This window comes from Pituophis catenifer, unplaced genomic scaffold (assembly GCF_029215685.1).
Source record: "Pituophis catenifer annectens isolate HBS135680 unplaced genomic scaffold, rPitCat1.0.hap2 SCAF_1, whole genome shotgun sequence".
Taxonomy (NCBI): Eukaryota; Metazoa; Chordata; class Lepidosauria; order Squamata; family Colubridae; genus Pituophis; species Pituophis catenifer.
The window spans coordinates 280,286,303-280,300,273 of record NW_027256881.1 but is presented as its reverse complement, the minus strand read 5'-3'; the positions used below and the strand labels follow the sequence as shown (position 1 = coordinate 280,300,273).

At 44.4% G+C, this 13,971-nt stretch overlaps 2 protein-coding genes across 2 annotated transcripts; both read left to right on the top strand.

The window, feature by feature from the left end:
- The first annotated feature begins 4,882 nt into the window (after window positions 1-4,882).
- Window positions 4,883-9,587, top strand: LOC139311294 (disintegrin and metalloproteinase domain-containing protein 20-like). Its single transcript, XM_070935700.1, has 2 exons — window positions 4,883-7,066; window positions 9,432-9,587. The coding sequence occupies exons 1-2, from the start codon at window positions 4,904-4,906 to the stop codon at window positions 9,585-9,587; spliced, it is 2,319 nt and encodes a 772-aa protein (XP_070791801.1). The 5' UTR covers window positions 4,883-4,903.
- A 516-nt stretch (window positions 9,588-10,103) lies between these two features.
- Window positions 10,104-12,314, top strand: LOC139307912 (disintegrin and metalloproteinase domain-containing protein 20-like). Its single transcript, XM_070931268.1, has one exon. It carries the CDS (start codon window positions 10,125-10,127, stop codon window positions 12,312-12,314), a length of 2,190 nt encoding a protein of 729 aa, XP_070787369.1. The 5' UTR covers window positions 10,104-10,124.
- Window positions 12,315-13,971: the final 1,657 nt, after the last annotated feature.

Here is a 13,971-nt window from a genome sequence, read left to right as displayed (position 1 = left end):
GTCCTTCCATAAATAAGCTAAGGGAGTGGCCAATTAGCCCCAAGCCTTACTCTCGAGGAGACCTCCTCCTGAGGAGCCACTCCTGCCTTTTGGCAGCTCTGCGCGCCCGTGCATCGAGAAGACGCTCCTCCTCTTCTTCCTCTTCACCCATGGAAGCTTCTGGAGGTTCTGAAGGCCCTGGCTGAATCCCTGCCTCTGGCGCCACATCTTCACCAGCCTTCTCATTGTCTGACTCGAGTGCCAGCTGCACAGCCTGCTGGTGCAGCACCATACCAGCCTCCTCGCTGTTGGAATCAGCTACTAGCTGCACAGGCTGTTGATGGGCCACAACAAGACCCATGCTCCTCCTGGCTTGTGAAAGCTTCCTGGGAGATGACATGTGGTTAGATTCTGGTGGTGATTAATGTTTCTTTACAGGAGAGGGTAGTGCCCCAGCACTTTAATAAGGCTGCGGTCCACCCTCTTATTAAGAAGGTTGGACTGTTTTCAACTGTTTTCATTTTGGGGAAGGTTGTTGAGAAGGTAATTATGTGGCAGCTCCAGAGGTTTCTGGATGAAATGGATTATCTAGACCTCTACCAGTCAGGATTCAGGCCTGGATATGGGACAGAAACAGCATTGGTCAGATATTTTGATGGTTTCTGGCAGGAGCAGGATGGGGATAGTGCATCCATCCTTGCTCTACTTGGCCTCTTTCAATACCATCAACCATGGTATCCTTCTGGAGTGACTTCAGGGGTTGGGAATAGGGGACTTTGTGGTATCCTGGTTAACTTCCTCCCTCCCTCCCAGTGTTAATAGGAAGCTTGTGCACTGTCTTGCGGAGTTCCACCGGGCTTCCTCCGCTGCTATTTAAAATCTACATGAAGCCATTAGGTGAGATCATCCATTACCATGGACTGAGATATCAGCAATATGCTTATGATACTCAGCTATATATCTCAGTCCATGGGGAGTTAAGTGATGCTCTGATCTCCTTCACATAGTACCTGGAGGCTGTTAGGGACTGGTGGGGAAAAAACAGGTTGAACCTGAACCCTGGCAAGATTGTGTGAATCTGGGTTTGGGGCTCTTTGGTCCATGGACAATTGCCATCTTTGGTCTTGGATGGGGTGGTTCTGCGCCAAACAGACTGAGAGAATAAACAGGGTTCTCCTGGATTTGCGATTCCTGCTTGAAAGAGCAGGTGGCAGTTGTGTGCAGAGGGGCTTTGCACAATGCAAGTTGTGCACCAATTACATCCTTTCCTGGACCAACAATCCCTATTCACGGTTATTCATGCCTTAGTCACCTGTCTTGACTACTGCAATGCACTCTACATATAGCTGCCCTTGAAAAGCCTCCGGAAGCTCCAGTTGGTTCAGTTTCCATTGGTCTGCATGGTTTTGTGCAGACCTCTATGTGCACATGTGATACCTCTCACATGGGAATTGCATTGGTTGCCAATTTGCTTCTGGGTGCAATTCATGATGCTGGTTGTCACCATTAAAGCCCTTCAGCCTTGGGACCAGGTTATCTGAGTGACAGTCTCTTGCAGAATGGCCCCTATAGTGGCTCTGTCTCTCTGGAACATTATCCCTCCAAAAATTAGACTGGCGCCTGACATTCTTTCATAAGGATCTGAAGATGTGGTTTCACCAGCAGGTTTGAAGAACAGAGAATGGAATAGAGCCCTTTAAATGGCTGATTTGATTGTGTATAGTCACTGACAGGGCGTTATTATTTTATTTTACTTTTATTATTATATTTTACACATATTCTATTGTCTATAAGCCACCTAGCATCACTGTGAGTTAATAGGATGCTATATACATTCTCATAAATGAATGAATGAATGAATGAATGAATGAATGATAAACAAACCAACTAACCAAAAAAGAGGTGTCATCTACAATATACAGGGTAAGGACTGCAGTGGTGGGTTCCTCCCGATTCCTCCCGGTTCCGCCGAGCTGGTAGCGGTGACGATATGATGTCACTGAACCAGTTCTAACCCCCCGCCCCCGCCACCCCCTGCGTTATTCTTACCTTTTATTTGGCCCCACCCCCAATCTATTGCTGCCTCCTGAGTCCCAGCTGATGGCTAGAGGGAAAAAAACTGTTTAAACTCTTGCCGCGGGGCTTCAAAGGGCCGCCCTACAGTTGATCAGAGTTAAAAGAAAACAAATGAGTAGACCGGTGCCTGCAAAAATAAATAGGTAGACCAGTGCCTGCAAAAATACATGAGTAGATCAGTGCCTGCAAAAATACATGAGTAGACCAGTGCCTGCAAAAATACTTGAGTAGATCAGTGCCTTCAAAAATACATGAGTAGACCAGTGCCTGCAAAAATAAATGGGTAGATCAGTACAGCCTGGTAGACCACTACTTCTGCTAAATCCTAAATAATTGTCACATGACCATCAAGCCACGCCCACAAAATAAGCCACATCCACAAAATAAGCCATAACCACAGAACCGGTAGTAAAAAAATTTAGAACCCACCCCTGAAGGACTGTATCAGCCACTAGGTAGGCTAGACAGCAGATGACCAGCACACCACATCCATGAACACCAACTAGCAGAGAGATGACACAATAAAACTCCTTAATCACATAACACATGGATAACACACAAATAGACTCGACCATAATTTGAATGGGGAAACAGTCAGCATCCTCAACAAAGTTAAAACCCAAAGTGCAAGGAAATTCTGGCAAACCTGGTATTCAGACAATTCAACCCTCAACAGACACATAGAGAAGTTAACAAGAAAGCTAAGAGAGCAAAACATCCATTTCTGGAATCTAATTTTAGTAGACTTTTATTTATTTATTTTTTATTTTTATTTGTTTCCATTTCTATACCGTCCTTCTCCAAATAGAACTCAGGGCGGTGAACAGCCAAGTAAAAACAGAACATACAAAATTTAAAAAACAGTTTAAAATAATTAAATATTTTGGCTGTAAATTAAAACAACCCAATTTAAAATCAATTTAAAATTTAACTCAAGCCAGCCCAGCTAGTTGAAATAAATAGGTTTTCAGGGCCCGACGAAAAATCCGGAGGTCTGTTATTGTACGTATCTCTGGGGGGAGGTTGTTCCAGAGGGTGGGCGCCGCCACAGAGAAGGCTCTCCCCCTGGGGGTCGCCAGCCGACATTGTCTGGCGGACGGCACCCTGAGGAGGCCCACTCTGTGCGAGCGTACTGGCCGGTGGGAGGCTATTGGTGGCAGAAGGCGGTCTCGTAAGTACCCCGGCCCTAAGCCATGGAGCGCTTTAAAGGTGGTCACCAACACCTTGAAGCATACCCGGAAGACCACTGGGAGCCAGTGCAGCTGACGCAGGAGAGGTGTCACATGGGAGCGCCTTGGCGCCCCCATAATCCCCCACGCGGCCACGTTCTGGACCAGCTGGAGCCTCTGGGTGCACCCCAGGGGGAGCCCCATGTAGAGAGCATTGGAGTAGTCCAGGCGGGAAGTGACGAGTGCCTGAGTGACTGTGCGTAGGGAGTCCCGATCTAGAAAGGGGCGTAACTGGTGTATCAGGCGAACCTGATAAAAAGCCCCCCTGGCCACGGCCATCAAATGATCTTCTAAAGACAGCCGTGCGTCCAAGAGGACGCCCAAGTTACGAGCCCTCTCCGTGGGGGTGAATGATTCACCCCCAATAGCCAGCGATGGTGTCAGCTGGCTATATTGGGACGCAGGAAGCCACAGCCACTCGGTCTTGGAGGGGTTGAGTCAGAGCCTGTTTCTCCCCATCCAGGCCCACATGGCCTCCAGGCACTGGGACATCACTTCAAGGGCATCGTTGGGGTGGCCTGGGGTGGAGATGTACAGCTGGGTGTCATCAGCATGACCCCACTTAACAGGAGTATTATGAATCTGTAAAATCCAATGCAGTCTTTGTTGAACAGGACAATTATTCTTCTTGTTTGCCATTTCATATAGTTTACAACCATCTCATTTTATACACGACATACACTTTTGCTGTTTTTCTACCTCTTGTGTATTGCTGTCCCGTTTCAAAAATGAAAAGGAGTTCAGTGTGAGCAGCCTTTTAAGTGGGTTTTTTTTGCTAAGAATGCAAGCTTATGGTCCTTAATATAATTTCACCCATCAGGTACAACCTTTAGGGAAAAATACCTGTAAAACAAAGTATTTTGATTATTGGAATTGTTTTCTGTAGTCACCTTACAACATCTATTCCAAAACCTTCTGTTGCTTACTTCAGTCATTCCAAGCATCATTACTTCCTATCAACAAGAGATTGGTAATAAATTCAGATAACTTCCCCTACACAAAGATTCTGTTTAAAGCTCTGAAATCTTGAATGAAATTTCAGTGGTGTGATGGTAGATTGTGGTCCCGTCTTAGATTTGAAGATCTAAGATTAGCTAGACTGACATACTTCTCTCTCTCTCTCTCTCCCCCTCCCTCTCTCTCTCTCTCTCCCTCCCTCCCTCTCTCTGCCTGCCTGTCTGCCTGTCTCTCTGTCTACTCAATTCAATAGGCTTGAAAATTCTAATGCAAAGGCTGGGCCATTTGACACGTAAAAGGTTTCTATACTTTTTCTACCTAAAAGTGATCTTTGTGAACGGAGGAACGGAGCCACATCTCTCCTGGTATGACAGGCTATTTCACTTGAACTAATCAAAATCAATTAAATAATGAGTCATCATAATAACTTCATAAATATTGCTATGCTTTTGTATTCTATATTTGATTCTTTAAACTCCGCCTACATTCCAAAATCTATTGCATTTTCTGTTGCTATGTACAGAATCCTCATTTTCAAACGTTTAAGCCTGTCTGAACATCTCTGTCTCTCTCACACACAAATACACTCAATTCCCATGTGCCCATCCATATTCGGATTTGTTTTCTAGAATAGGGTCAGTTCCTACCCACATTCTGTGAAAATGAATGCCTGTGTGGCATTGTTGAGTATGATATTGCTGAAGATCATCCAAAATGCAGCTTCTAGACAGGCACCTCCTCAGGGCTTCAGATATGCCTCTTACAACATCATCATCCCGAGGAAGCTGTCTCCCAAGTATGGCCAAGAAGAACCCCAACATGTGAGCTACCTCCTGCACATTGAAGGAAATCCCCAGGTGTTGTTCCTCAGGCAAAGAAGGAACTTCATCCCAAAGGCCTTTCCTGTCTTCACCTATGATACAGCAGATGATCTCCAGGTGGATCATCCATTTATCAAAGATGACTGTTTCTACCATGGATATATACAGAGAAAGTCTTCTTCTCGAGTCACCCTCAGTACATGTTCAGGAGGACTGAGAGGTCTCCTGCAAATGGAAAATAAGACCTATGAAATTGAACCAGTCCAGGAATCTTCTACCTTTCAACACGTGGTGTTTCAGTTAGAAGTAGAGGAAGGGGCTCTCCGAATGGCTTGTGGAGTAGGAGAGGAAGAGCACAGCCATCAACAAGACATAATTCCTGAAACACAGAATCTTGGAAACAAAAATATTTTTGGAAAATCCTGGTGGCCACATACGAGATATGTTAAGGTAGCAATTGTGATTGATCATGAACGATATTTGCAGTTTCACAGAAATGAATCTTTTATTACGATGCGAGTTCTAGATATTGTCCACGCTGCAAATTCATTCTACGATTCACTTTCTGTTCATCTGTCAATAACAGGCTTAGTGATCTGGTCACAAAACAACCCTATAAACATTACCTCTGTAGCAGGTAGCACACTTTCATTGTTTAATATTTGGAGAAGAAACCATCTGCTTAAAATTTTAAAAAATGATGTCGCTCACTTATTTGCATATAAGCATTTTGGAATAACAGTAGGACTTGCTTATATTGGAACTATATGTAGCAGTCACTGGGCAAGTGCTATCGAATCATATAGAACTTCCAGTTTGTTTTTGTTTTCTGAAATATTTGCCCATGAACTGGGACACGTTCTTGGAATGGAACATGATGAAGGATATTGTCATTGTGGAAAGAGTGAATGTATTATGGCACCCTATGCAGCAGAGACTGATAAATTTAGTAACTGCAGTTATAAGGATTATTTCCACTATAGAAACACTAGGTGTTTATTTGTCTCACCAGACACTAACACAACATTTAAATTTGAATCCTGTGGTAACAAAAGAGTGGAAAATGGAGAGCAGTGTGACTGTGGGTCAGAAACACAATGCAAGGCAGATCCCTGCTGTCAAGCTAATTGTATGTTGCGCCCTGCGGCTGTTTGTGCCTTTGGACTGTGCTGTGCTAACTGCCAGTATCGTCAACGTGGAACTGTTTGCAGAGAGAAGATTAGCAGTTGTGATCTCCCTGAATATTGCAATGGGACCTCGAAGCACTGTCCAGAAGACATGCATGTGCAAGATGGCGCCGTATGCAATGATGGCGTATATTGTTATCATGGGAACTGCACGACTCATGATATGCAGTGCAAAATGATATTTGGTAGTGGATCAAAAGTCGCTTCTGAAGTTTGCTTCATAGAAGTGAATAATAAAGGTGATCGCTTTGGCAACTGTGGCCTTAAACATGGAATTTACAAGAAATGTGATACTGGGGATAGCCTGTGTGGCCGTATCCAGTGTGAAAATACACAAATGCCTTCTTTGGAGGATCACACTACAATAATTCATACTTCCACCGGAGTTAATCAATGCTGGGGCACTGACTATCACTCTGGGATGAAAGTAAATGATATTGGAGCAGTGAGAGATGGTACTCCTTGTGGCAATAACATGTTGTGCATTGAGGGTAGTTGTCTCAATGTGTCCATTCTGAAATACGACTGTAATGTCACAATGTGCCACAATCGGGGAATTTGTAATACTCTCAAACACTGTCACTGTGATGTTGGATGGGCCCCTCCAGACTGCAGAAATACAGGCTATGGAGGTAGCATAGACAGTGGGCCAGTTACAGTTTCAGTACAGGCTAAAGCTTATATGAAAATCTCAGTTGTAGCTGGAATATTCTGTGTCTTTTGTCTCATAGTTGTTTCTTCTGGCCTGATTATCTGGTTCAAAGGTAGACTGAGAAACCTATTTGGAAAATTTCAGGGAAGAGTCTGTGCTACAAAGGTAAATTTATTTTAAATTCTGTTTGTCTTGTGCTTTTAATCAGGCTGTACACCGCCCTGAGTCCTTCGGGAGAAGGGCGGTATAGAAATAAAATTAATAAATAAATAATAAAATAAATGATGAAGGAACACCAGTGTAATACACCCTTGTTAAGAATGAACAACACATCCACTATAAGGACAGGAATTAATAGACAAACTGAAAAACAAAGAAATTTGAAATTTCAATGTTTTAAAGATGTCTTCCCGACACATTTACTTTTGAAAAATTTGGCTTCTTTGAAGGTGAAGAAACCTTGTGATACATTCTGTGAGAATGAGTTGAGTAAATCTCTGATTTGTAATGAAAAATAACTCCCCAGGATAGGCTTGAAAAGGAAGCATCTGAACTGAAGATACCTCAAGCAATAGCCAGCTATACCAACAGTAGATTGGATGTCAAAGAAAGATCAAGAGGCATTGTTGATGATAGAGAATATGGGCTGCCAACACCGCACTGCACACCGACCCTTCTCTAATTCTGCCCTGTTAAGATTAATGATGAACTTATTATGGATGTACAGTATTGTGAAGCCACTCAATGACTATTTGAGAAAGACATTTCCATCATGGTCCTGTGTTATTCAGTTACAACTGTTCTCATCAGTTCTACTATGATTGCTGTGTTTTAAATAAAAGGTTGTTTAGGTTTGCACCCCACTGGAAACAGTAGGTCTCAGTGTCATCAGTGTACCCATCTACCACTTCCTCACACACTGCAAAACACACACACATGCAGAGAGAGAGAGAGAGAGAGAGAGAGAGAGAGAGACAGACAGACAGACAGACAGACAGACAAAGAGAACAACACCTTCATATAAACCAACTCTCGTAGGCTCCCTCTCCTGCTGCTCTTAATCTGGTAGAGGGTTCCCTTCATTCATTTACCACCAAGTCGTCTTTTGGCTCTTACCCAGAACCAAGAATCAATCAAGTTTTAATGGTACCTCGACAAAGAAAGTCATGTTGATTCTTCCTTTCTTCTTCCTCCCTCCTCAGGATACCTGTAGGGCACTTGCCCTAGATAGTTATTCAAAAAATATACTCAAACTCACCGGACAAAGAGTCATGAGGACAGCCCCAGTGCGGCTCGCTCCCAGGGGTGAAATCTAAAATTTTTCCCTACCAGTTTTGTGGGTGTGGCTTGGGGGGGTGTCCTGTGACTGAGTGGGTGTGGCCAACTTGAGGTCACTCACAGCCACGCCCACTCAGTCACAAGACCTCCTTCCAACAAGCCACGCCCACAGAACCCGGTAGGAAAACTTTTTAAATTTCTTTCTCCCATGGCAAGCGCCTGAAAGGTACGGGAGTCACTTACTCTCCTTCTTGAATGAGCTGCTCTTGTCCACGTGCTGGCTACGCAAGCACACAGTTTATTTAATTCAGTGGCAGGTTGGATGTGCACTTGCGCAGCCAGCATGTGGAGCGACTCTGGTACCTTTCAGGCGCTTGCCTTCCCTGACAGCCAGCTGCGGGAGACAGGTGAGCAGTAGGAGTCGGAGAATGCACCATTCCGCAACTCCGGCCTTGCTGCAGAACCGCTGCCTGCTCGCCCTTCGCTACATGGCTCCGCCCACCTGCCTGATTCCCCGGAGTTGGGGAATGCACCATTCCCAGACTCCTACTGCTCACCTTTCTCCCATGCCTGGCTGTTAGGGAAGGCAAGTGCCTGAAAGGTAGCGGAGTTGCTCACTCTCCTTCTTGAATGAGCCACTCTGGTGCACACGCCGGCTCGCAAGCGCACACCCAACCTGCAGCTGAATTAAATAAATGATGCGTGCTTGCGCAGCTACCACATGGACCAGAGTCATTCAAGAAGGAGAGTGAGCGACTCCGCTACCTTTCGGGCGCTTGCCTTCCCTGACAGCCAGCCGCGGGAGAAAGGTGAGCAGTAGGAGTCCGGGAATGGTGCATTCCCCGAGTCCAGGGAATGGGGCGGGTGTGTGGAGCCTCCAGCTGCCATTGCTACCGGTTATCCGAATCACCGGCCATCATCGCTACCTACTCGCCCGAGCCGGTCCGAACTGGGAGCATTTCACCCCTGCTCCCTCCCCATTCTCCACCATAAAGGGAATCCTGTAGAACTCCCAGTTTGTTTTATATGTCTGTCATATTTACCCATGAACTGGGACACGTTCTTGTAATGCAGTATGATGGGCAATTTTGTCCTTGTGAAAACAGTGAATGCATTATGGCACCCTATGCAGTAAAGACTGATAAATTTAGTAACTGTAGTTACAAGGATTATTTCCACTATAGAAACACTGTTTATTTGTCCCACCAGACACTAACACAACATTTACATTTGAATCTTGTGGTAACAAAAGAGTGGAAAGGAAGAGCAGTGTGATTGTGGGTCAGAAGCACAATGCAAGTCAGATCCTGCTGTCAAGCTCATTGTATGTTGCGCCCTGCTGCTTTTTGTGCCTTTGGACTGTGCTGTGCTGGTAGATTGTGGTCCCCCCTTAGATTTGAAGATCTGAGATTAGCTAGACTGACATATTTCTCTCTCTCTCTCTCTCTCCCCCTCCCCCTCCCCCTCTCTCTCCCCCTCCCTCCCTCCCTCCCTCTCTCTGCCTGCCTGTCTCTCTGTCTACTCAATTCAATAGGCTTGAAAATTCTAATGCAATGGCTGGGCCATTTGACATGTAAAAGGTTTCTATATTTTTTCTACCTAAAAGTGATCTTTGTGAATGGAGGAACGGAGCCACATCTCTCCTGGTATGATAGGCTGTTTCACTTGAGCTAATCGACATCAATTAAATAATGAGTCATCATAATAATATTTCATAAATATTGCTATGCTTTTGTATTCTATATTTGAATCTTTAAACTCCGCCTACATTCCAAAATCTATTGCATTTTCTGTTGCTATGTACAGAATCCTCATTTTCAAATGTTTAAGCCTGTTTGAACATCTTTGTCTCTCTCACACACAAATACACTCAATTCCCATGTGCCCATCCATATTCGGATTTGTTTTCTAGAATAGGGTCAGTTCCTACCCACATTCTGTGAAAATGAATGCCTGTGTGGCATTGTTGAGTATGATATTGCTGAAGATCATCCAAAATGCAGATTCTAGACAGGCACCTCCTCAGGGCTTCAGATATGCCTCTTACAACGTCATCATCCCGAGGAAGCTGTCTCCCAAGTATGGCCAAGAAGAACCCCAGCATGTGAGCTACCTCCTGCACATTGAAGGAAATCCCCAGGTGCTGTTCCTCAGGCAAAGAAGGAACTTTATCCCAAAGGTCTTTCCTGTCTTCACCTATGATACAGCAGGAGATCTCCAGGTGGATCATCCTTTTATCAAAAATGACTGTTTCTACCATGGATTTATACAGAGTAAGTCCTCTTCTCGAGTCACCCTCAGTACATGTTCAGGAGGACTGAGAGGTCTCCTGCAAATGGAAAATAAGACCTATGAAATTGAACCAGTCCAGGAATCTTCTACCTTTCAACACGTGGTGTTTCGGTTAGAAGTAGAGGAAGGGGCTCTCCGAATGGCTTGTGGAGTAGGAGAGGAAGAGCACAGCCATCAACAGGATATAATTCCTGAAACACAGAATCTTGGAAACAAAAATATTTTTGGAAAATCCTGGTGGCCACATACGAGATATGTTAAGGTAGCAATTGTGATTGATCATGAACGATATTTGCAGTTTCACAGAAATGAATCTTTTATTACGATGCGAGTTCTAGATATTGTCCACGCTGCAAATTCATTCTATAACCCACTTTCTGTTCATCTGTCAATAACAGGCTTAATGATCTGGTCACAAAACAACCCCATAAACATTACTTCTGTAGCAAGTAGCACACTTTCATTGTTTAATATTTGGAGAAGAAACCATCTGCTTAAAATTTTAAAAAATGATGTCGCTCACTTATTTGCATATAAGCATTTTGGAAAAATAGTAGGACTTGCTTATGTTGGAACTATATGTAGCAGTCACTGGGCAAGTGCTATCGAATCATATAGAACTTCCAGTTTGTTTTTGTTTTCTGAAGTATTTGCCCATGAATTGGGTCACACTCTTGGAATGGAACATGATGAAGGATATTGTCATTGTGGAAAGAGTACATGCATTATGGCACCCTATGCAGCAGAGACTGATAAATTTAGTAACTGCAGTTATAAGGATTATTTCCACTATAGAAACACTAGGTGTTTATTTGTCCCACCAGACACTAACACAACATTTAAATTTGAATCCTGTGGTAACAAAAGAGTGGAAAATGGAGAGCAGTGTGACTGTGGGTCAGAAACACAATGCAAGGCAAATCCCTGCTGTCAAGCTAATTGTATGTTGCGTCCTGCGGCTGTTTGTGACTTTGGACTGTGCTGTGCTAACTGCCAATATCGTCAATGTGGAACTGTTTGCAGAGAGAAGATTAGCAGTTGTGATCTCCCTGAATATTGCAATGGGACCTCAGAGCACTGTCCAGAAGATATGCATGTGCAAGATGGCGCCCTGTGCAATGAGGGCGTATATTGTTATCATGGGAACTGCACGACTCATGATATGCAGTGCAAAATGGTATTTGGTAGTGGAGCAACAGTCGCTTCTGAAGTTTGCTTCATAGAAGTGAATAATAAAGGTGATCGCTTTGGCAACTGTGGCCATAAACATGGAATTTACAAGAAATGTGATACTGGGGATAGCCTGTGTGGCCGTATCCAGTGTGAAAATATACAAATGCCTTCTTTGGAGGATCACACTACAATAATTCAAACTTCCACTGGAGTTAATCAATGTTGGGGCACTGACTATCACTCTGGGATGAAGGTAAATGATATTGGAGCAGTGAGAGATGGTACTCCTTGTGGCGATAACATGTTGTGCATTGAGGGTAGTTGTCTCAATGTGTCCATTCTGAAATACGACTGTAATGTCACAATGTGCCACAATCGGGGAATTTGTAACACTCTCAAACACTGTCACTGTGATGTTGGATGGGCCCCTCCAGACTGTAGAAATAAAGGCTATGGAGGTAGCATAGACAGTGGGCCAGTTACAGTTTCAGTACAGGCTAAAGGTTATATGAAAATCTCAGTTGTAGCTGGAATATTCTGTGCTTTTTGTCTCATAATTGTTTCTACTGGCCTTATTATCTGGTTCAAAGGTAGACTGAGAAACCTATTTGGAAAATTTCAGGGAAGAGTCCATGCTACAAAAGCAAATGATCAAGGAACACCAGTGTAATACACCCTTTTTAAGAATGAACAACACATCCAGTATAAGGACAGGAATTAATAGACAAATTGAAAAACAAAGAAATTTGAAATTTCAATGTTTTAGAGATGTCTTCATGACACATTTCCTTTTGAAAAATTTGGCTTCTTTGAAGGTGAAGAAACCTTGTGATACATTCTGTGAGAATGAGTTGAGTAAATCTCTGATTTGTAATGAAAAATAACTCCCCAGGATAGGCTTGAAAAGGAAGCATCTGAACTGAAGATACCTCAAACAATAGCCAGCTATACCAACAGTAGATTGGATGTCGAAGAAAGATCAAGAGGCATTGTTGATGATAGAGAATATGGGCTGCCAACACCGCACTGCACACCGACCCTTCTCTAATTCTGCCCTGTTAAGATTAATGATGAACATATTATGGATGTACAGTATTGTGAAGCCACTCAATGACTATTGGAGAAAGACATTTCCATCATGGTCCTGTGTTATTCAGTTACAACTGTTCTCATCAGTTCTACTATGATTGCTGTGTTTTAAATAAAAGGTTGTTTAGGTTTCACCCCACTGGAAACAGTAGGTCTCAGTGTCATCAGTGTACCCATCTACCACTTCCTCACACACTGCAAAACACACACACATGCAGAGAGAGAGAGAGAGAGAGAGAGAGAGAGAGAGAGACAGACAGACAGACAGACAGACAGACAGACAGACAGACAGACAGACAGACAGACAAAGAGAACAACACCTTCATATAAACCAACTCTCATAGGCTCCCTCTCCTGCTGCTCTTAATCTGGTAGAGGGTTCCCTTCATTCATTTACCACCAAGTTGTCTTTTGGCTCTTACCCAGAACCAAGAATCAATCAAGTTTTAATGGTAGCTCGACAAAGAAAGTCATGTTGATTCTTCCTTTCTTCTTCCTCCCTTCTCAGGATACCTGTAGGGAATTTGCCCTAGATAGTTATTCAAAAAATATACTCAAACTCACCGGACAAAGAGTCATGAGGACAGCCCCAGTGTGGCTCCCTCCCAGGGGTGAAATCTAAAATTTTTCCCTACCAGTTCTGTGGGCGTGGCTTGGTGGGGGGGTGTCCTGTGACTGAGTGGGTGTGGCCAACTTGAGGTCACTCACAGCCACGCCCACTCAGTCACAAGACCTCCTTCCAACAAGCCACGCCCACAGAACCCGGTAGGAAAACTTTTTAAATTTCTTTCTCCCGCGGCTCCGCCCACCCGCCCCATTCCCGGGACTCACCTTTCTCCCAAAGCTGGCTGTCAGGGAAGGCAAGCGCCCGAAAGGTAGCGTAGTCACTCACTCTCCTTCTTGAATGAGCTGCTCTGGTCCACCCGCTGGCTACGCAAGCACACAGTTTATTTAATTCAGTGGCAGGTTGGATGTGCACTTCCGCAGCTGGCATGTGGAGCAACTCTGGTACCTTTCAGGCACTTGTCTTCCCTGACAGCCAGCCGCGGGAGACAGGTGAGCATTAGGAGTCGGAGAATGCCCCATTCCGCAACTCCGGCCTTGCCGCAGAGCCGCTGCCTGCTCGCCCTTCGCCATGTGGCTCCGCCCACCTGCCCCATTCCCGGACTCCTACTGCTCACCTTTCTCCCGTGGCTGGCTGTCAGGGAAGGCAAGCGCCCGAAAGGTAGCGGAGTCGC

Excerpts from the sequence above, each read along its gene's own strand:
- LOC139307912 (XM_070931268.1), top strand. The coding sequence starts at position 10,125 with ATGAATGCCTGTGTGGCATTGTTGAGTATGATATTGCTGAAGATCATC.
- LOC139311294 (XM_070935700.1), top strand. The coding sequence starts at position 4,904 with ATGAATGCCTGTGTGGCATTGTTGAGTATGATATTGCTGAAGATCATC. Across the intron at positions 7,067-9,431 it reads GAAGAGTCTGTGCTACAAAG|AGTGGAAAGGAAGAGCAGTG; the intron begins GTAAATTTATTT and ends TGGTAACAAAAG.